This window comes from Borostomias antarcticus, assembly GCF_949987555.1.
Source record: "Borostomias antarcticus genome assembly, chromosome: 18".
Lineage (NCBI taxonomy): Eukaryota > Metazoa > Chordata > Actinopteri > Stomiiformes > Stomiidae > Borostomias > Borostomias antarcticus.
In genome coordinates this window covers 17,584,789-17,604,788 of record NC_140251.1, presented here as the reverse complement: position 1 = coordinate 17,604,788, position 20,000 = coordinate 17,584,789, and the positions used below count along the sequence as shown (strand labels likewise).

At 45.4% G+C, this 20,000-nt stretch overlaps 1 protein-coding gene across 2 annotated transcripts in view; it reads right to left on the bottom strand.

Annotated features, from left to right (window-relative positions):
• The window catches only part of agbl1 (AGBL carboxypeptidase 1), a 224,354-nt gene that overhangs the window by 157,455 nt on the left and 46,899 nt on the right, over positions 1-20,000 (bottom strand). For both annotated transcript variants that reach the window (XM_084453042.1, XM_084453041.1), the window contains exon 2: positions 3,305-3,372. In XM_084453042.1, coding sequence (XP_084309168.1) covers positions 3,305-3,355 — 51 coding nt within the window. In that variant the 5' untranslated portion in view covers positions 3,356-3,372. The remainder of the gene's footprint in view (positions 1-3,304; positions 3,373-20,000) is intronic.

Here is a 20,000-nt window from a genome sequence, read left to right as displayed (position 1 = left end):
CCCTCAGACCCCCAGCCCTCTCCCCAGACCCCCAGCCCTCCCTCTCCCCAGACCCCCAGCCCTCCCTCTCCTCAGACCCCCAGCCCTCCCTCTCCTCAGACCCCCAGCCCTCTCCTCAGCCCCCCAGCCCTCTCCCCAGACCCCCAGCCCTCTCCCCAGACCCCCAGCCCTCTCCTCAGACCCCCAGACCCCCAGCCCTCCCCTCAGACCCCCAGCCCTCTCCTCAGACCCCCAGCCCTCTCCCCAGACCCCCAGCCCTCCCCTCAGACCCCCAGCCCTCTCCTCAGACCCCCAGCCCTCCCCTCAGACCCCCAGCCCTCTCCTCAGACCCCCAGCCCTCTCCCCAGACCCCCAGCCATCCCCTCAGACCCCCAGCCCTCCCCTCAGACCCCCAGCCCTCTCCCGAGACCCCCAGCCCTCCCCTCAGACCCCCACCCCTCTCCTCAGACCCCCAGCCCTCTCCCCAGATCCCCAGCCCTCTCCTCAGACCCCCAGCCCTCCCCTCAGAACCCCAGCCCTCCCCTCAGCCCCCCAGCCCTCTCCCCAGACTCCCAGCCCCCCAGCCCTCCCCTCAGACCCCCAGCCCTCTCCCCAGACCCCCAGCCCTCCCCTCAGACCCCCAGCCCTCCCCTCAGAACCCCAGCCCTCTCCTCAGACCCCCATCCCTCCCCTCAGACCCCCAGCCCTCCCCTCAGACCCCCAGCCCTCTCCTCAGACCCCCAGCCCTCTCCTCAGACCCCCATCCCTCTCCCCAGACCCCCAGCCCTCTCCTCAGACCCCCAGCCCTCTCCTCAGACCCCCAGCCCTCTCCTCAGACCCCCAGCCCCCCAGCCCTCTCCTCAGACCTCCAGCTCTCTGCAGCCCCCCCCCCCTCAGCTACCAACCCTCTCCCCAGCCCTCCCACCCCCCCCCCACCCCACAGCCCTCCAGGCTGAGCAGGGTTAAAAGCAGCGCCTGATGACGGCCCACCAGCAGGGGGCCGCTAATCCCCGGAGAGCAGCGGTCCAACTGGCGGAGCCTGGTTCCCTGAGGAATGTACAACAGCTCCTAAACAGGCCGGGTAATGAGGTGTCAACGGACCCCGAACCTGTCCATCATATTCATATAGAGCGTGTTTCATATGTGATACCTTGGGCTGGATATTTATCTGCCTGTTTTAAACGTGTGCATACAGCTGGGTAAAGGGCATTTAGAGACGGGGGCCCCTGTTGCTAGGCAGGAGGCAGGCGCTGGATGAGCTGTTATGGCTCTCAGATGGCCTTATGGGAAACGGATGCTGTTGTAACATACTGTATACATCATGCTCCACTTTGTACTTTGATTTGTGTTATTTCTATTTGTGAGTATGTTTGTCTACCGGCTAAGAACATTTATAAAGCAATAAATTACATTAAATTACATTTTCAGAGTAAGAGAGGCTAAAAACATCATAGGAGAGACATGGCAAACGGCAATGCTCCTTCTCATCTAAAGTCAATGAACAATACATCTGAATCCACTCTGAATATCAAACACAGCTAAATAAAATGTATCTGAATAATAATCATTGTTGAGATCAGCAGTCCACTATGCCTCAGCTCACTGTGTCTCTAGACCTGTCATAGTCAGACACTTGTCAAACGCCTTGACAGACAGCGGCAGCCATGTTCAATTCACACACACACACACACACACACACACACACACACACACACACACACACACACACACGGCACACGCACATGGATAATCACTCCCACACGCATGCTGTACTCACACAGACACACACACTCTCTCTCTCTCTCTCTCTCTCTCTCTCTCTCTCTCTCTCTCTCTCACACACACACTCACACGCATTCGCACAGACACCATAGTGTAGGTCATTGGTCAGAGAAGCAGTTGCTAAGACCGCAACTGTGTGATGGCTGTCTCTTGTCTCTAGATAATTGTGGGTAGTTAAATCTGTTGGCGCTGTCTAATGTATCATTAAAGCCCAGGACTCATTTCATCTCATCTCATTTCATTTTAGGGTTTTCAAAATCAATTAGTCTAAGTTCTCTCAGAATGTCTGAGACTAACGAATCGAGCTGTACATTGATTTGGTTACCTCTCTCTCTTTTTCTCGCTCTCTCTCTCACACTCTCTCTCTCTCCCTCTCTCCCTTTCTCACACACACACACACACACACACACACACACACACACACACACACACACACACACACACACACACACACAATCCGTCTCTTGAACCAAAACTATCAGTTCCTATCACCACATGCATGTTACCTTCCTCTCTCTCTCTCTCTCTCTCTCTCTCCTCCAGCTGGCAGAGCACATCAGTGCAGACTGATCACTTCATACACATGAGTGTTCACATGTAACCTGCTATCGTTATTATGTGTGGCATATTGTTAACATAATACAGGATTTGAAAAGGTTATCAAGCATTTTCCATTCAAATTCAAATTCATAATTTGTTGTTTCCTATACAGAAGCTACTATAGATCCCTGGTCCCTTTTACAGAGCTTTAGTAATCAGACCACACACTTTACCTCTCTCTCTTTCTCTCTCTCTCTCTCTCTCTCTCTCTCTCTCTTTCTCTCTCTCTCTCTCTCTCTCTTTCTCTCTCTCTCTCACACATGTTTTATATGGAGACCAGCAACCAATCAGAAATGAGTAAGAACATAACTAAACTGTAATTATATTAAAATATCTCAGAACATTTCCAAAACATTCTGTTTTAACACAAAACATATAATCTCCATTTAGGCTATGGAAATCATACTGTCCATTTGCACATGCAAATATGAACTCCTAACAACAAGCTTGCACTTTTTGTATCGGTTTTAACTGCAAAAGTCCCCAGTCACAAGTCAGTTTAAGTGGGTTTAATGGACATTGCATCCATCAGCTGTACAGTAACAGTTGAAGTTACAACTCCACAGGCTTAGAATCGCCTGCGGACATTAGCTGTACAGAATGACACTAGAGTGATCTATCTGTGCCTTGTGCTGATTCTATAAAGCCCTTCTCTGTCCAACTGGACCCAGCAGTAACCATGTTTACTACAGCTGGTTCTGGGTGCAGAGAGACGGAAGGCTTATTAACTCCATTTATCTTTCTCCACTGGAGGAAACACCAGCACTACCCCCATCCTCCTCAGCAACCCAACACACACTCTACACACTCTACACACTCTACACACTTCAGACCGGCATATCAGCGAACGGGGGCGAACACGGACACACTCGCAGACCTTCAGCACACACACACACTCGCACGCGCACACACAGCCGCCGAGTGTGTAGTGTGTAGTGCCTACCTGCAGTGCGGAGAGTAGAACCTCGAGTCCGGTGTTGCTGGGGGCTGCCATGGCGGGTCGTACTCGCTCTGGACACACACACACATGCACGGGAGCACACACACACACACACAGACGGACAGGGAGGGAAACAGACAGAGTGAGTAAGGCTGGAGCCTAGCCCACCACTTCTCTCTCTCTGTCACACACACACACACACACACTCACGCCTGCTACGATTCGCGCTACTACCCACGGAAAGCGGTGGCAGCGACACTCTTGTCTCCCTGTGGCTTAACTTAAGCAGGAGGACCCAGCAGGGCACTGTCCAGGGCAGAGTGGAGGGGACAGGAGAGAGAGGGCCTGCCTGCAGAAGTGTAACCCTACCCCCCCCTTGGATAAAGCCCCCCCAGCCCATCTGCGCCAGGCGGCTGAGATGAGCACCCTATAAAAAGGTCCTGACAAGAGTAGGGATTAAACACAGACAGGCATTCCTGGGAGGGAGGGGTCTGGATAGGGAAGCACACAGAGGAAGAGAGAGTGACAGGAGGGGGGGGGGGGGGGGTGTGAGAGAGGGAAAGTGTCTGAGAGGGTTGGAGCGCGGGGGGGTAATCAAAACAAATTGTTGGCTGATGCTACAACGGTTTCATGTTTTGCAGCCATTATCATCGCAAGCAGCATCAGCAGCAGCCCGGGGTAACGGGGAACACATCGTTAATCACACTGCAGACTTTCAGCACGACACTCACAGTGCTGCTACACATTTGATTATTAAAGGGGTGTTTCACTCTTTTTCTCTTGTTTTTTTTTATCAATCCACCGCACATACAATGTAGAAAAAAGCAAAAAAACTAAACTAGACTCATCGTGAAAAAAAGAGACTTTTATCGTGAACATTTCCATTTATTTCGGGTTTACCAGGCTAGAAAGAAACAGGCAACACATGTATGTGACAAGAACATGACATGTGATCCATATACAGTACTGTCCGATTTCTTCCAATGACCAACCAAATATCTCTCTCTCTCTCTCTCTCTCTCTCTCTCTCTCTCTCTCTCTCTCACAAACATACCCACACACACAGACATTGGCATCATCATCAGGTGTCAGGACTAGGTGTGATGTATCTGACCATAGACAGAGCTAGTGTATGAGACCTGAGATAAGGCAAGGCCCTCATAAATGCATATATGAGACTTGATAAACCCGGATTAGACATGAACAGGCATGGTGTGACACTGGCAACATGTGTTCTTCCATGGTCTGCGTCATAGCTGGCAGGTTAATAGGGGTACATGACTTAGACCGAAATAGATTCGGTACATGCTTCCTTTTTTGTCTTTCACCCTGAGAAATAGTTGCTAACCCTTGCCCTGCCTGAACGCTGTCCCCTTCGGAGGCCAGCCGTAGTGCTGGGTAGTGTTACCCTGGCAGACGCCTTCTCCAATAAGAGATGGCACTAAGGTGAAGCGTCCTTGCTTTTTGAAAGCTGAAGCCTCACACTTCTTTAGCTTTCTCTTATGTTGACAGTGAGAACGATTGGTTATGAACAGGACTCTGGCTCAGCCCACTGGAGTAGAGAACTAAGAACAGAAGACAAGAGAGGAGAGAAGAGAAGAGAAGAGAAGAGAAGAGAAGAGAAGAGAAGAGAAGAGAAGAGAAGAGAAGAGAAGAGAAGAGAAGAGAAGAGAAGGACAGGACAGGACAGGACAGGAGAGAAGGAAGAGGAGAGGAGAAGAGAAGAGAAGAGAAGAGAAGAGAAGAGAAGAGAAGAGAAGAGAAGAGAAGAGAAGAGAAGAGAAGAGAAGAGAAGAGAAGAGAAGAGAAGAGAAGAGAAGAGAAGAGAAGAGGAGAACAGGACAGGACAGGAGAGAAGGAAGAGGAGAAGAGAAGAGAAGAGAAGAGGAGAGGAGAGGAGAGGTGAGATGAGGAGAGGAGAGGAGAGGAGAGGTGAGGTGAGATGAGGAGAGGAGAGGAGAGGAGAGGAGAGGAGAGAGGAGAGGAGAGGAGAGGAGAGGAGAGGAGAGGAGAGGAGAGGAGAGGAGAGGAGAGGAGAGGAGAGGAGAGGAGGACAGGACAGGACAGGACAGGACAGGAGAGAAGGAAGAGGAGAGGAGGAGAGAGGAGAGGAGAGTGGAGAGGAAAGGATGGGAGAGGAGAGGGAGGGGGAGAGGACAGGCAAGGCTAGGAGAAAGAGGAGAGGAGAAGCAAAGGGGGAGAGGAGAGAAGAGAAAAGTTTGATGAGAAGAATGTGAATACAGGGAAGCAAAGCCAAAAGGGAAGGGCAGGGATGAGAGAGGGGAGGGGATGAGAGAGGGATGAGAGAGGGATGAGAGAGGGCAGGGATGAGAGAGGGGAGGGGATGAGAGAGGGGTGGGGATGAGAGAGGGATGAGAGAGGGGAGGGGATGAGAGAGGGATGAGAGAGGGGTGGGGGTGAGAGAGGGATGAGAGAGTGGAGGGGATGAGAGAGGGATGAGAGAGGGGAGGGGATGAGAGAGGGCAGGGATGAGAGAGGGGTGGGGGTGAGAGAGGGATGAGAGAGGGGTGGGGGTGAGAGAGGGATGAGAGAGGGCAGGGATGAGAGAGGGATGAGAGAGGGCAGAGATGAGAGAGGGATGAGAGAGGGGTGGGGGTGAGAGAGGGATGAGAGAGGGGTGGGGGTGAGAGAGGGATGAGAGAGGGGAGGGGATGAGAGAGGGATGAGAGAGGAGTGGGGGTGAGAGAGGGATTGTAGCACCCGATAATGTAATAATCAACCGATAATGTAATAACGCCTGATAATGTAATAAAAGTTTGACTTAAGTCAATCGAAAATGTAATAAAACCTGATAATGTAATGACTTAACCAATAATGTAATAAAATGTCCTGACTGATAATGTAATACCATTTTTCTGATAATGTAATACCTTATTACATTATTGGTCAAGTTATTACATTATCAGGTGGGTCTTTTTTTTCAAAACTGGTAATGTAATACTTGACTGATAATGTAATAATTTAAAAAGTGAATGAATAATACTGTTAGGGTACTTCGTGGTATACTTTGGCATACTTTGTGGTACTTGTGGTATACTTTGGTGTGTCTCATGATACTTTGCAGTATACTTTGGGGTGCTTTGAGGTACTCTGTGGTATACTTTTCAGTACTTTGCAGTACTTTGTGGTATACTTTGGGGTACACAGCAATACTTTGCAGTACTCTGCAGTATACTTTGGGGTACTTTGAGGTACTCTGCGGAATACTTTTGGGTACTTTGTGGTGTGCTTTGGAGTACTTTGCGGTACTTAGTGGTATACTTTGGGGTACTTTGTAGTACTTTGCAGTACTTTGCAGTACTTTGTGGTATACTTTGGGGTACACAGCAATACTTTGCAGTACTCTGCAGTATAATTTGGGGTACTTTGAGGTACTTTACGGTACTCTGCGGAATACTTTGAGGTACTTTGTGGTGTGCTTTGGAGTACTTTGCGGTACTCTGCAGTACTTTGCAGTAAGCTTTGGGTACTTTGCGTTATACTTTGGAGTACTTTGTAGTACTTTGTGGTATACATTGAGGTACTTACCCATGCTTTGCAGTAATGTGTGGTAATTTGTGGTATACAGAGGTACTTTTCAGTATGCTTTGGGGTACTTTGTGGTACTTTGCTGTATACTTTGGAGTACTTTGCGCTATACTTTGGAGTACTTTGTGGTATACTTTGGAGTACTTTGAGATACTTAGTGATTAGTAGGGCCCTTCAAAAAGGGGTTCAGTATTTTATCTTAGCCTATATAGTAGGAGACAGGAACTGATTTAATTCTATGAATTGAAAGCAAAGTGTATGAGGCAAATTATGTGAGGCTGCTGTCCATCGACTATATTTCAGATTGCAATACCATAACTCCCCCATACTCATCTCCGAACGCAGGATGGAGATTGGAGATTAAACCCTTCCTGCACAGGTGGATCCTCAACTTCCTGACGGGCAGACCTCAGGGGGCGAGAGTGGGCATCATCTTCTCTCACCCTAAACACTGGAGAAAGTCACCCTCTCACCCTCAACACTGGGCTGTTTCATATCCTCTGTACAAACACGACTGCATAGTTACCTACAATTCCAGCTCAATTATCAATTCACTGATGACACAGCTGCGGTAGGCCTGATCTCCAACAATAATGAGAAGGCCTTCGTGGAGGGGGTGGAGTACCAAACTAAATGTTGTCAGGACAACAACCTCCACCTGAACGTCAGTAAGATAATGGAGATGCTAGTGGACTACAGCAGGAAGCAGGAAGATTAAAGTGATTCTAGTGGACTAGCAGGAAGCAGGAGCGGCCAATTGCCTGAACAGCAGTAGGACCCCTGTGGAGACAGTGTATTTACAAGTACAGTATATTGATGTACAGATCACTAGACATGGACAACAAACATCCCCGTATATGCATGATTGAGAGGGTGTCTGACTGAGAACATCAACACTACCAACATGCTATGGAAGCAACACCATGCAGGACAAGTCACTGTAGAGAGTGTTTGGTCAGCAGAACATATCTCCCACACCTCCAGGACATCACACGGCGCTGCAGGACCAAGGTCAGGAGAATGTTGAAACATCCCAGCCACCCGGACAACAGCCTCTTCTCTCTGCTCAGGTACTGCCTACTGAAGAAGATCAACTCACAGAGGCTCAGAAGAAGCTTCTACCTTCAGACCATCCACATCCGGAATGAGTTCACTCTGCTCATCTCTGTCCTTAACTCAGTACTATACTCTGCACAACAGCACTGTATATTTATACCTGCTAGATTATAAAAATCTACATTCTGTAAATAAACGTGAATATACATACATTAACTCTCTCTAGATCGATATGTATACTTCTCTAATTAGACGTGGGTGCCCCGTGCACAGCTCGCTCAGTCCTTGGTGCAGGTGAAATCAGGATAATCCGATAATTCAAGTAGGAAGGAGTCACCGCGACACAAGGCTGGTAATTCCGTACTTTTATTAATTAAAAGAAACGAACAACGCGTTTCGCCTATGGCTTCATCAGGTTCGTGATGTATACTTCTCTATTTAGGTGAAATGTCCAATTTCATATGTCATCTCAGCTCATTTTATTTCATTCCATTCATATGAATAAATATTTTATATTTTGGACTTGGTTTACATATTTATATGTTTGGTGTGTACAGTACGTTTCTCCTTTTTACTTTGCCTAGTGTACATATTTAGCAGCTAGTGGAAACATCACTGCTCATTGTCTGGGTATGTTGCATGTTACCGATAAAACTTTGACTTGAATATGCTATGTTTACTCCTTCACCCTCTAAGTTCCCTAGATCATACAACATATTTTTATGCAATATTCGATGCATACTCTCTACTTTTCTTTGACTTTGTGGATGATAGGGGGAAATTTCATTGATCTTTACTTTAAGCTACTGCATGAGTTCCCTCAGCACCTTGGTCATTTTGGATTATTGTATGAGGACCATGTTTAATATAAATGTGTTTGTTTGTTTGGCTATTTCATTGCTACATTTCCCTGTCAGCTGCTTAAGCCAGAAATATCTACTGAAGATGTCTGGCACCATTAGAATATATCTTTATGTGGCTTTGCCATACCATACTTTCCATCTATTCATATCTACAAGATCAATCTGGTGACTGGTCTGGACATCCTTGATTAGCTTCAGGATGGGCTTGTCCACAAATCTGGCCTGAAGGTGCTGGTACTGTCTGGATTTATAGAGTAGGCCTACCTTAAATCCTGTCCTCACTAATTCTGTCCTCATTAATGTAATGCCTGTGTAGGCTGGTGCAATTATGATTTTTAAAACATCTATGGCTATCCGAAAAACTGGAATAACATGATAAAAAGTTTGTATAAACAAACGGGCAATGTGGCACTGAATGTCAGTTATTGTGTGCACCTCATTGGTTTTCCCCATAAACACATCTTCAGACCTCACTTCCATCCATTTGTCTCATGTGCTCTGGAGAGGTAGGTGACATGTGAGGATAAAGGGTAGTTCATGCTAATAAGAAGTTGGTGCTTATCTTAGTTGATACAAATTTATTATCACATTAGCCAAGGTCATAGACTACTTCTTTAAATTGCCTACTTTAGGGGTTCTACACAGTAGATTTGGTTTACTGACCATATATGACATGCTATAAGTTGATGTTAATGCTTGTTGATGCTAATCTCTTGTCATATCAGTTAAGGCTAGGCTAGGTTACTTCTTTAAACTAGAACTCCCAGGGTGGTCATTTTGACTGTTTTTGAATTTTGAAAAGTTATAACTTGGTTGAAATAAAACAATTAGAGAAGACTAACTACCTTGAATAACAGTCATTGGCCATTTGCATTATAGACAGTTTGCTTGCACTTTGCTAAGAGAGTTTGGTAGCTAGCAACTATTGTTTATAGTTGTTGTTGATAGCTATATTTAGCTTTGTGATTAAACCAAGGAGGGAAGAAAGCCAAAATAGAATTGAAATGTTTGAGTACAGATAGCTAGCTAGCTAGACAGACAGACAGACAGATAGCTAGTTAGATGTGCAACAATGAGGTGCATGTAGCCTAAAGTAGAAACACAATAGACAGTACTTTGAGATCCGTTTCAGATGTAATTTCCAATACAAATATAATATAATATAAAATATTACTGCTATATTAGGCTAGATCTAACCTGGTGTTACATGGTAATTACAAGTTATAAGCATTAGCTTTATGTCTCTGTACAAAGCGAGCCATAGTCTGTAAAAAGTTGTTTTCATACCCATACATGTTTTTAAAAGTTTAAAAAGACTAAGGAAGAGATGAAACTGACTTAAAAAAATTATTTTACAGAATTGGTACAATGAGGTTTCTTCTGGTGATTTTGCTTCTGGCCCTCTGGCCCATGTGCATGGGTTATGGTCAATGACCAATGGATGAGGAGAGCTACGATGTCATTCTCAAATTGTTGAAAGGTGAGTTCAATGTCCCTGTTGCAAGTCGAACAAGAGGACAACGCAGTGCTATAATCAGGTTTTGGAGGAACAGAGATCACTTTTCCCTGGATGATGATGGCCAGACTGTCCTTTTTAATGGAAAGATTGTCATTCAGAAAGGCTCTATCCCAGCCGTGGTGATGAAAGGCTTAGATGACACTAAAGGCTCTGGTCCAAGGAAACTTGTGGTACGGTTCAGGGAACACTACACAGGCATTAGTGAGGACAGAATTCGTGGTACTCTGGATAAATCCAGACAGTACCAGCAGCTTCAGGCCAGATTTGTGAACAAGCCCATCCTGAAGCCAATCAAGGCTAAAGATGTCCAGACCAGACATCAGATTGATCTTCTGAATATGAATAAATGGAAAGTATGGCATGGCAAAGCTACATATAGATATATTCTAACGGTTCAAGACATCTTCAGCAGATATGTCTGGCTTAGGCCACTTAAAGGGAAAAGTAGCAATGAGATAGCCAAACATTTGCATTCAATTTACACAGAACATGGTCCTCCTACAATAATCCAACATGACCAAGGTAGAGAGTTCCATGGTGCTGTGAGGGAACTCATGCAGTCGCTTAAAGTAAAGATAATTCAAAGTTCCCCTTATCATCCACAAAGTCAAGGAAAAGTAGAGCGTATGCATCGATCGTTGCGCAAAAAGATGTTGTATGACCTACTGAACCTAGAGCGAGAAGGAGTAAACTGGGTAAGCCATTTGCCAGTGTATGCTAGAGTACTGAACGAAGACCCAAAGAAGACACTGCACTGGGCTTCACCTTTTGAGGTCTACTATGGCAGAAAGAGCAACACTGTCATAACAACTCTGGACTGTGATCCTGCAGAGGTGGAAAGGGAGAGCACTCCAGGTAACTTAAATAGCACTTTACCAACCAGGAGACAACGACAATCCTTGATTGATCCTTGAGAAGATCAATGATTAGACAAAGAGCACGTCGAGCCAATGAGAGATGCATGAATAGACTCATACTCAAAGCCTCAGGATCCAAACCAGTGTCAATCTACGCTGTTATGCCTGGCACCATTGTCAAAAGGAATTTGAGGTTGTCTAAGTATAAAGTGCGTTATCAAACACCAAAAGGCTCCAAGGAAAGATGGCTGATGTCACCAGTGTCACACGTAGTGAGGAAAAATGCAGAAAGAAGCGATTCCATCAGCTGAATATACCTTCAAGAAAAAACTTTCTCATTGCCCATACCCACTCAGACCATATCCCATCATTCATATCTTCTGGAATGACCGTGAGACTTGATCCTCTCCCAGATGGGAACTGCCAGTTTGCAGCTATGGCTGACCAGTTAGCAGACCTGGGAATCTTTCGGTCACCTGCAACTCTAAGAGAAGAGACTGTATCCAACTTGGCTGCAAATCCTTTTGCTGTTGATGGTACATAATTATCTTGTTTTGTAGATGGTAGTAATTGGAATGACTACCTAAGCCGTATGGGTGAGTTTGGGACATTTGGAGATCACATCACTCTCCACCGCACTGCTCAAATGTTCAACATTCAATTTCTAATTGTTTCAACTCTTGGCATAGAGGCTACCTCAATTATTTCACCCACTGAAGGATACCATGAGGACTTACCCACATTAGTTCTTGGCCATATAGCAGAGGGGCATGGAGATCACAATGTCAGCCTTAGTGGTCCTGTTAGTTTGTACATAGAGAGTATTCAAGAGGAGGAATTGCAAAGGATCCCAGCAGGTACACATACTGCCCAAGCAAGTCTACGCACTGCCCCAGCAAGTCTACGCACAGCCCCAGCAAGTCTACGCACTGCCCCAGCAAGTCTACGCACAGCCCCAGCAAGTCTACGCACTGCCCCAGCAAGTCTACGCACTGCCCCAGCAAGTCCACGTACTGCCCAAGCAAGTCCATGTTCTTCTCCTGCAAGTCCACACACTGCCCCAGCAAGTCCATGTTCGACTTCAGCAAGTCCATGTTCTACTCCTGCAAGTCCATGTTCTTCTCCAGCAAGTAAAGGCACTGCCCCACCAAGTTCACGCTCTGCCCCACCAAGTTCACGCTCTGCCCCACCAAGTTCACGCTCTGCCCCACCAAGTTCACGCACTGCCCCACCAAGTTCACGCTCTGCCCCACCAAGTTCACGCACTGCCCCACCAAGTTCACGCTCTGCCCCACCAAGTTCACGCTCTGCCCCACCAAGTTCACGCACTGCCCCAGCAAGTTCACGCACTGCCCCAGCAAGTTCACGCTCTGCCCCACCAAGTTCACGCACTGCCCCAGCAAGTTCACACACTGCCCCAATAGTAGCCCCAATACCACTTCCAATTCCAGCCCCAGTACCAGCCCCAATACCCATGGACATTCTGTAAATAATCATCAAGCTCACCCTTGAGATGGACATGAGCATGCTAGGAACATTCAATAGGGTTTCTCATCTGTTCAGACAATTATGCAGACCGTTCCTTCCCTGGATCTATATCAGAGAGGCATTGGCTGCCAGTCTGGGACTGGATCAGGAAGAGCAACCCACTATCAGTATGATGAAGCTTTATAAAGCAGCCGGTCGCCATAGCGGGCTGGCACTTAAACTGAAACAGCTCTTCTCAAAGAACTCTGACTGGATGAAAGCATGGCTTCTCCTTAAAAATCTGGAATTTGGCAAATATCTAATTCAAGACATATACTGGAGATAGGTCAGATGCATGATCAGTTTATCTGTTTATAATCAGTTTAGATCTGGCATATCTGTTCAGATTAGTTATGTTAGATCAGTTTATATCTGTTTATAGGCTATATGTTATGTCAGTTTAGATCACTTTAGACCTGGTATCCCTGATTAAATCAGTTGGATCAGTTAATATCTGTTATATCAGTTTAGATTTGTTAATAGCAAGTAGAATAGGGGCAGACTTCCTGTTCACTGGTATGGAGTGATAAACATACTGTTGAGTAACAAACATTCTGTTGAGTAACAAACATTCTGTTGAGTAACAAACATTCTGTTGAGTAACAAACATTCTGTTGAGTAACAAACATACTGTTGAGTAACAAACATTCTGTTGAGTAACAAACATTCTGTTGAGTAACAAACATTCTGTTGAGTAACAAACATACTGTTGAGTAACAAACATTCTGTTGAGTAACAAACATTCTGTTGAGTAACAAACATTCTGTTGAGTAACAAACATTCTGTTGAGTAACAAACATTCTGTTGAGTAACAAACATTCTGTTGAGTTACAAACATTCTGTTGAGTAACAAACATTCTGTTGAGTAACAAACATTATGTTGAGTAACAAACATTCTGTTGAGTAACAAACATACTGTTGAGTAACAAACATTCTGTTGAGTAACAAACATTCTGTTGAGTAACAAACATACTGTTGAGTAACAAACATTCTGTTGAGTAACAAACATACTGTTGAGTAACAAACATTCTGTTGAGTAACAAACATTCTGTTGAGTAACAAACATTCTGTTGAGTAACAAACATACTGTTGAGTAACAAACATTCTGTTGAGTAACAAACATTCTGTTGAGTAACAAACATTCTGTTGAGTGATAAATATTCTGTTGTTATAAACATTCTGTTAAATTACTGTTAATAACTGTTTATAAGTTATTTATTGTTGTTAAATAAATATAAAACTATTAAGGCTGAATTTGGCATCTTTATTCAACACAGTATATTCAAGTGTTATCTGTCACATGGAAAATCATACCAGTATAATGAGTAGTGACATGTTTCCGCCATCTCCTAAATATGCACACTATAGGCAAAATAAAAAGTAGAAAAATAGCCACAACTAGAAATACTGCTTTGCGATTGTATGCCTCTGCCAACAAGAGTCAGGTTGCTGTTTAGGCCTACACTCTCTGTCTAGACTCAAAATAGCCTATGTAGTGAAGGCTTAATAAATTTTATTTAAATGAGCCCGTGTCCAATTGTGAAGAAATTCCCTTGAGCTGTTTCTGAGATATGTGGTGGAGGTTGTTGTCCTGACAACATTTAGTTTGGCACGCCACCTCCTCCAAGTAGGCCTTCTCATTATTGTTGGAGATCAGGCCTACCGCAGCTGTGTCATCAGTGAATTGATAATTGAGCTGGAATTGTAGGTAACTTTGCAGTCGTGTTTGTACAGAGGATATGAAACAGCCCAGTGCTGAGGGTGAGAGGGTGACTTTCTCCAGTGTTGAGGGTGAGAGGTTGACTGTCTCCAGTGTTGAGACAGTTGCTGAGTTTGGAGATGAGTATCGGGGGAGTTATGGTATTGCAATCTGAAATATAGTCGATGGATAGCAGCTCTTAACTATAGTTGATGAACAGCAGCCTCACATAATTTGCCTCATACACTTTGCTTTCAATTCATATTATTAAATCTGTCTTAAATTAAATCCTGTCTCCTACTATATAGGTTAAGATAAAATACTGAACCCCTTTTTGAAGGGCCCTACTAATCACCAAGTACCTCAAAGTACTCCAAAGTATACCACAAAGTACCTCAAAGTACTCCAAAGTATACCACAAAGTACCGCAAAGTACTCCAAAGTAAAGCGCAAAGTACTGCAAAATATTGCAAAATACCAAAGTACCCCGAAGTATACAGCAAAGTACCCCAAAGTATACAGCAAAGAAGTACCTCAATGTATACCACAAAGTCCCCCGAAGTATACTGCAAAGTACCCAAAGTTTACTGCAAAGTACTGCAAAGTACTACAAAGTACCCCAAAGTATACCACTAAGTACCGCAAAGTACTCCAAAGCACACCACAAAGTACCTCAAAGTATTCCGCAGAGTACCGCAAAGTACCTCAAAGTACCCCAAAGTATACTGCAGAGTACTGCAAAGTATTGCTGTGTACCCCAAAGTATACCACAAAGTACTGCAAAGTACTGCAAAGTACTACAAAGTACCCCAAAGTATACCACTAAGTACCGCAAAGTACTCCAAAGCACACCACAAAGTACCTCAAAGTATTCCGCAGAGTACCGCAAAGTACCTCAAAGTACCCAAAAGTATACCACAAAGTACTGCAAAGTACTGCAAAGTACTACAAAGTACCCCAAAGTATACCACTAAGTACCGCAAAGTACTCCAAAGCACACCACAAAGTACCTCAAAGTATTCCGCAGAGTACCGCAAAGTACCTCAAAGTACCCAAAGGTATACCACAAAGTACTGCAAAGTACTGCAAAGTACTACAAAGTACCCCAAAGTATACCACTAAGTACCGCAAAGTACTCCAAAGCACACCACAAAGTACCTCAAAGTATTCCGCAGAGTACCTCAAAGTACCCCAAAGTATACTGCAGAGTACTGCAAAGTATTGCTGTGTACCCCAAAGTATACCACAAAGTACTGCAAAGTACTGAAAAGTATACCACAGAGTACCCCAAAGTATACCACAAAGTACCTCAAAGCACCCCAAAGTATACTGCAAAGTATCATGAGACACACCAAAGTATACCAAAAGTACCACAAAGTACACCAAAGTATACCACAAAGTACTCTAACAGTATTATTCATTCACTTTTTAAATTATTACATTATCAGTCAAGTATTACATTACCAGTTTTTTTTTTAAAAAGACCCACCTGATAATGTAATAACTTGACCAATAATGTAATAAGGTATTACATTATCAGAAAAATGGTATTACATTATCAGTCAGGACATTTTATTACATTATTGGTTAAGTTATTACATTATCAGGTTTTATTACATTTTCGATTGACTTAAGTCAAACTTTTATTACATTATCAGGCATTATTACATTATCGGTTGATTATTACATTATCGGGTGCTACAGGGATGAGAGAGGGGAGGGGATGAGAGAGGGATGAGAGAGGGGAGGGGGTGAGAGAGGGATGAGAGAGGAGTGGGGGTGAGAGAGGGATGAGAGAGGGGTGGGGGTGAGAGAGGGATGAGAGAGGGGAGGGGATGAGAGAGGGATGAGAGAGGGGTGGGGGTGAGAGAGGAATGAGAGAGGGGTGGAGGTGAGAGAGGGATGAGAGAGGAGTGGGGGTGAGAGAGGGATGAGAGAGGGGAGGGGATGAGAGAGGGAGGAGAGAGGGGGGGGTGAGAGAGGGATGAGAGAGGGGAGGGGATGAGAGAGGGATGAGAGAGGGGAGAGGATGATAGAGGGATGAGAGAGGGGTGGGGATGGGAGAGGGATGAGAGAGGGGAGGGGATGAGAGAGGGATGAGAGAGGGGAGGGGATGAGAGAGGGATGAGAGAGGGGTGGAGATGGGAGAGGGGCAGGGATGAGAGAGGGGTGTGGATGAGCAATTAAAGAGGGGTGGGGAGTGGGGTGGGGATGAGAGAGGATGAGAGAGGGACAGAGATGAGAGAGTAGGATGAGAGGGGATGAGAGAGGGGAGGGGGTGAGAGAGGGGAGGGGATGAGAGGGGATGAGAGAGTGGAGGGGATGAGAGAGGGAAGGGGATGAGAGGGGGTGAGAGAGGGGAGGGGATGAGAGAGTGGAGGGCATGAGAGAGGGGAGGGGATGAGAGGGGGTGAGAGAGTGGAGGGCAGTGAACATGATGCCTTAAAACAAGTATAGCCTCAAAGCTCAGCTGGGGACTTGGCACCAAGCACATCACTTCACTCACACACACACACACACACACACACACACACACACACAAACACACACAAACACACACACACAGGCTATAAAACCTAATGACTCCCAGACATCTGACCCGTCATGACCGAGAGGTCATTCGAGCTCCATATAAATCTGTCTTTTCACTGAATCAAATAAATTATACTAGATGCAAATCTGTCTCCGACAGTCAATCCTGTCCGTTCACAGGCACTGGTGGCGGTGGGGGGGGGGGGGGACATTACAGTGGCGAACGTGAAGGGTCTATTTCTACATGATGGACAGGAAAAGGCCGTGAGTGACACCGTAGCGGTGGTGACAGGAGGGAACGTCAGGGGACCTGGATGTACTGTAACTGATGAATGAGTGACAAACAATGTTCACTGAGATATATATATATATATACTTCTCTTGCCAAATTTCCCATACTGCCAGTGGGCGAATGGTAAGGTACAGTAGTCTAGCAATGAGTCCGCCAGAGTTCGATTCCCGGGTTAAAACTACCTGCTGGGGTTTTGCCCCTCGAGTGTCAGTTTCACTTATTATGTATTCTTTTTAATTTGAGTGTTGAAGCAAATAAAAAAAAACAGTATTATCCGTCATATAGCATGATTATACAAAAACTACCAGAGCGATTGGAACATCCCACGAACTATTTTCTATTAAATGCACTCTGATATCATATTAAAAAAGACAGGGACAGTCAAACCGTGCTGCTTTTTTATCTTTTTATTTTATTTTTATCAACTTACTCATTCATGTGCGGAAACCTGTGCTCTGAATACGCTTTCTAGTCTTTACTTCTTCTGCTAGGCGTATGCATTGCCTGGTGGCAGCTTTAGATCTTGATATCAACTTTATTTATTTGCGGTTTAAGCAACTAATATTATCTTACAGTATGTTTCTATGCATGTAAAACAAAATAATATCTGAGGATTACACAAAAACTAGCAGAACGATTTTCACGAAATAAGGTGTGTAGCATAAGACAACTTAGAACCCCTTTCAGAGACATGGACACTGGGCTAGTGCCCCTCTACCCCTCCCAGAGACATGGACACTGGGCTAGTGCCCCTCTACCCCTCCCAGAGGCATGGACACTGGGCTAGTACCCCTCTACCCCTCCCAGAGACATGGACACTGAGCTAGTGCCCCTCTACCCCTCCCAGAGACATGGACACTGGGCTAGTGCCCCTCTACCCCTCCCAGAGGCATGGACACTGGGCTAGTGCCCCTCTACCCCTCCCAGAGGCATGGACACTGGGCTAGTGCCCCTCTACCCCTCCCAGAGGCATGGACACTGGGCTAGTGCCCCTCTACCCCTCCCAGAGACATGGACACTGGGCTAAATTTCTGTACATAGTTTTGTAACTTATGTCTTCTGTTATGGTCTATAATGGCTGATTGAAAAAACGACACAAGTACACAAGTATGTTCAGTTATGTTCATACATGACCACCTCTCATAAACGCCACAATCAGTTACACCATCAAAAAGCTTACTCTTCAATGGTGCAAGTGTGTTATATTTATACTGAGGAGTGAGTTGAACCATTTCAACTCGATTACACCAACAAAATGCATGAATGGACGGAGCCCTGTGCTCTCTGAGCACCCTTTCTAGTTGCATTTAACTTTGGAAGTCGGTGCACAACTACTCGCCAGAACTCAAAAGTGCATTTTCTTTCTAAACAAGTGACTAAGAGCATTTCACACAGATTTCATGTTTAGCAGACAATGGTGATTCAAATAAAGACTATTTAATGGTTGAAGTAAAGTGAACGTCTGCACAGCTTATCAAAAGCCCTCAGGTGGTCAGTAGATCATGAGAAGACGACTAGTGTCTTAAGCTCACTTGGAACAGTTCCTCAGGAGGGGCCTGGAATGTCCCCCTAGACCCGTCTGTCCATAGGGTCTGCAATGACAGTTCCTTCCCTCCAACACTAGGAGGCGGTGTGTCAGCCCATGTTCAACACAGTCACTTCCAAGGCACCAAAACCCAGCCCATTCTCCATGTTTAAGTGTACCAAATAAGCCCTTGTGCAATAGATATAAGCATTAACTATGTTATGAATAACACATTTGCAGTATACTGCCCGAGGGGGTAGGTTGGATGGGAAGGTATCTGTGTTTGCAGCTGTTTAAAATAATGATTCATCCTGCTCACTGTAGTCAGGAGAAGCATCTAATGTCACACTCGTAAACTCTATACTATTCTGTAACATGCTTGTCAGTGTACGTATGTGGGAAGGGATTAGCAGAAGTTTAACCACCTGTCAGACTTCACTTCTAGCGAGTGATGACAGAAATATGAGTGGTCCAGACTGTTCGCATACTGTATCGGCTAAAGACTTTGTACAGTGACACAGTATATAAATCTCTGTCAGTACAAGAAACTTTCAAATCACTTTTCATAAAATCTCATCCTCAAGACCTATAAAATACAGAATAAAAAAATATTGAAAAGGGGCTTATTTAATATTCAGACAATTTTGGTCCTGACTATGGCTAGCATTGTGTCCACTGCGCAGAGCTACAGTGGGATGAAGCACTGATTTCCCTGGAGAGCAGAAGTGTTGTAAACACAGCTGCATTCTTGACCTTGCTGAGCTCAGGTCAGACCCACCCTTCCCGGTCTAAACCCTAAAAGTCCCCCCCTAAAGACAAAGGATACCCCACAACACACGTGCACGCACACACACACACACACACACACACACACACTGGCAGCACCCTCAATTACCAAAGATAGCTCCATAAACCCATGCACAGGCTGAGTAATTCCTAAAGCCAGAATACCCTGTGAGCTATGTTCACCCAGGAAACACACACACACATGCACATGCATACACGCACACGAGCGCACACACACACACACCACCCAGAATGGCCTGGCATTAGCGGCTGAACCAGGGGATTCCGTCAGGGACAGAAGGGTCTGGATGATGTCAGGTCTGGATTAGAGCTGGACCAGGACCCACAGAGAGAGAGAGAGAGAGAGAGAGGAGAGAGAGAGAGAGAGAGAGACAGAGAGAGAGGAGAGAGAGGAGAGAGAGGGGAGAGAGAGGGGGGAGAGAGAGAGAGAGAGAGAGAGAGAGAGAGAGAGAGGGGAGAGAGAGAGAGGGAGA